Below are 2468 nucleotides of genomic sequence, written 5' to 3'. Positions count from 1 at the left end.
GTGAGTGCTGGGAGCCTCACTCATGAGTGCCCCGGGCATGGTAGAGGCGGTGTGTTTCCCTACTCTCACATGCAGCCGGCTGTGTGGCTCTTTAAGTGAGACAATAGGATAGATGGCGCAAACAGTATAAAAATGTAAAAATACAGAATTCTAGGCTTTGTCTTTTTAAAAGGGTGCCTTATATATACATATTTTATGGATGGGTAATTTGTTCATTTATCTTTTTTTTTATTTTTATTTTTTTTATTTTTTTGGAGTCAGGGTCTCACTCTGTCCCCCAGGCTGGAATGCAGCAGTGTGATCACACTCACTGCAGCCTCGACCTCCTGGGCTCAAGCGATCCTCCCGCCTCAGCCTCCTGAGTAGCTGGGACCACAGGCATGCACCACCACGCCCGGCTAATTGATTTTAGTTTTTTAGAGACGAGATCTCCCTTTGTTGCCCAGGCCGATCTTGAATTCCTGGCTTCGATCGATCCTCCTGCTTTGGCTTCCAAAGTGCTGGGATTACATGCATGAGCCACCACACCCAGCCCATTTATCTGATTAAACTGACTCTAAGAATGATTCCTGTCCTGTGCCCATGTGCCAGCTGGGCTGATGGAGCTGTGCCTGGGGAGGGCCCTGTGGTGGCCGACACCCCCCCACCATCCCTCCTGCCAGTGGAGTTGGTGGCTCACGCCTCCAAGACAGATGAGGAGCCTGTGTCCTCATGGCTCCAGCACTACTGACTGCCCATAACAGGACCACAGGCAAGCTGGGCAATGCCAGCGTCTGCAGAGAAAAGGAGACTAGCTCTTCCTTCTCAGTCTGGCCTGGTCTGATGTGCACAGCAGTGAATCCAGACTGGGCTTGTCTTCATGGTAGGGTCCCTTCCAGTGAGATCAGCCTCAGGGGCTCAATAGAAAGGTGCAGGAGCCGTTGTGCCTGCTGCTGGTGGCGTCTTGCAGAGGCACTGAAGGCACTAACAGTGGCATTTGTGCTCTTGGCTTTGCAGTGCGAGTGGCTGCTGGGGGACCGGAAGCCCTCTCCAGAGGAGCTGGACAAGGGCATCGACCCCGACAGTCCTCTCTTTCAGGCCATCCTGGATAACCCGGTGGTGCAGCTGGGCCTCACCAACCCAAAAACATTGCTAGGTATGTGCACCTTCTTTACGCTAAGTCGCGGGTCGGGGAGGCTGGCTGGTTCCCTCATAGGACGTGCGGGTGCTGTGGAGGCGACGCGGAGGATCCAGCGCTGAGGATCGCCATGCGCTGGCTGCACGTCCTGCCATGCAGGTTGGCATCCTGCGGGTGTAGTCTGCTACGTCACCATGGAGCCCACAGGTCAGGTTCTGATCGTGGTGTGACTGTCTCCTGCACGACTCTGACACAGGCTTCAGAAAACCAGTGCCAGTGGCTTTCCGAGGGCCAGCGGGGTGGAGACCACACCAGCAGCTTAGGAACTCACATGAGAACAAGGCGTGGTGTGGGCTTTTGCTCTTACTGTTCCTCAGGGTCTTCGATGGCAATTGTTTATTTTTATTGTCAGATACCTACATGCAAAAGTACATATGATGTTGTAACTTTAAAGAAGGATAAAACTAATAGCCATGTATCTGCCATTCAGCTCTGGGCCTGGGGTGCCCCTCCCCTACGTACCTCATCCCTCCCTCCAGCCTGGCCGTCGCCGTGGCCGCGGCTTACCTCTCTGCTTCCCTGTAGAGTTTTGCTGTATTTGTGTCTCCTCAAACAATCTCTCATTTGTTACTGCCTTTGTGTAAGTAGAATCACGTTTTAAGCAGGGCTCTGTGACTGACTGACTGCGTTCTTTGTGGGGGTTGTGGAGTATTTTGTTGATGGAAGGCACCGGGAATCCAGGGGTCATTGGGTTGTCTGCATGTGGTGCCACTCGCGATGTTCCCCCCCTTTTTTTTATTTTTTGAGACAGCGCCTCACCTTGTCACCCAGGCTGGAGTGCAGTGGCGTGATCTCGGCTCACTGCAACCTCCGCCTCCCAGGTTCAAGCAATTCTCCTGCCTCAGCCTCCTGAGAACCTGGGATTATAGGCGTGCATTACCACGCCTGGCTAATTTTTTGTATTTTAGTAGAGACGGGTTTCACCATGTTGGCCAGGCTGGTCTCGAACTCCTGACCTCATGATCCACCCGCCTCGGCCTCCCAAAGTGCTGGGATTACAGACCTGTTGGTCCCCAGGAGCCGAGTTCCGGGATGTTGGGAGGGCCTTTGCCACCCAAGCAGGCTGGAAGTGTCTCTGGAAGCTGTGATGGCCATGCCCTGATCTTGAAGGCTGGCCTTCTTTCAGAAGTGTATTGGCCATCTGTAGAACCTCGGCTGTGAGAGATCTTCCGCTCAGCGTTTGGCCTTCTTTTCTCTTGGATTATTTTCTTTTTCTTTTTTTTTTTTTTTTGAGACGGAGTCTCGCTCTGTCGCCCAGGCTGGAGTGCAGTGGCCAGATCTCAGCTCACTG

At 53.2% G+C, this 2468-nt stretch overlaps 1 protein-coding gene across 1 annotated transcript in view; it reads left to right on the top strand.

Moving 5' to 3' along the window:
* UBAC1 (UBA domain containing 1) overlaps nt 1–2468 on the top strand; it is an 80879-nt gene that overhangs the window by 73379 nt on the left and 5032 nt on the right. The window contains exon 12 of the mRNA XM_011985157.1: nt 997–1135. Coding sequence (XP_011840547.1) covers nt 997–1135 — 139 coding nt within the window. The remainder of the gene's footprint in view (nt 1–996; nt 1136–2468) is intronic.

Source organism: Mandrillus leucophaeus, unplaced genomic scaffold, assembly GCF_000951045.1.
Source record: "Mandrillus leucophaeus isolate KB7577 unplaced genomic scaffold, Mleu.le_1.0 Scaffold28, whole genome shotgun sequence".
Taxonomy (NCBI): Eukaryota; Metazoa; Chordata; class Mammalia; order Primates; family Cercopithecidae; genus Mandrillus; species Mandrillus leucophaeus.
Note: the sequence above shows the minus strand (reverse complement) of the source record. Positions and strands in the feature narration are given on the sequence as shown.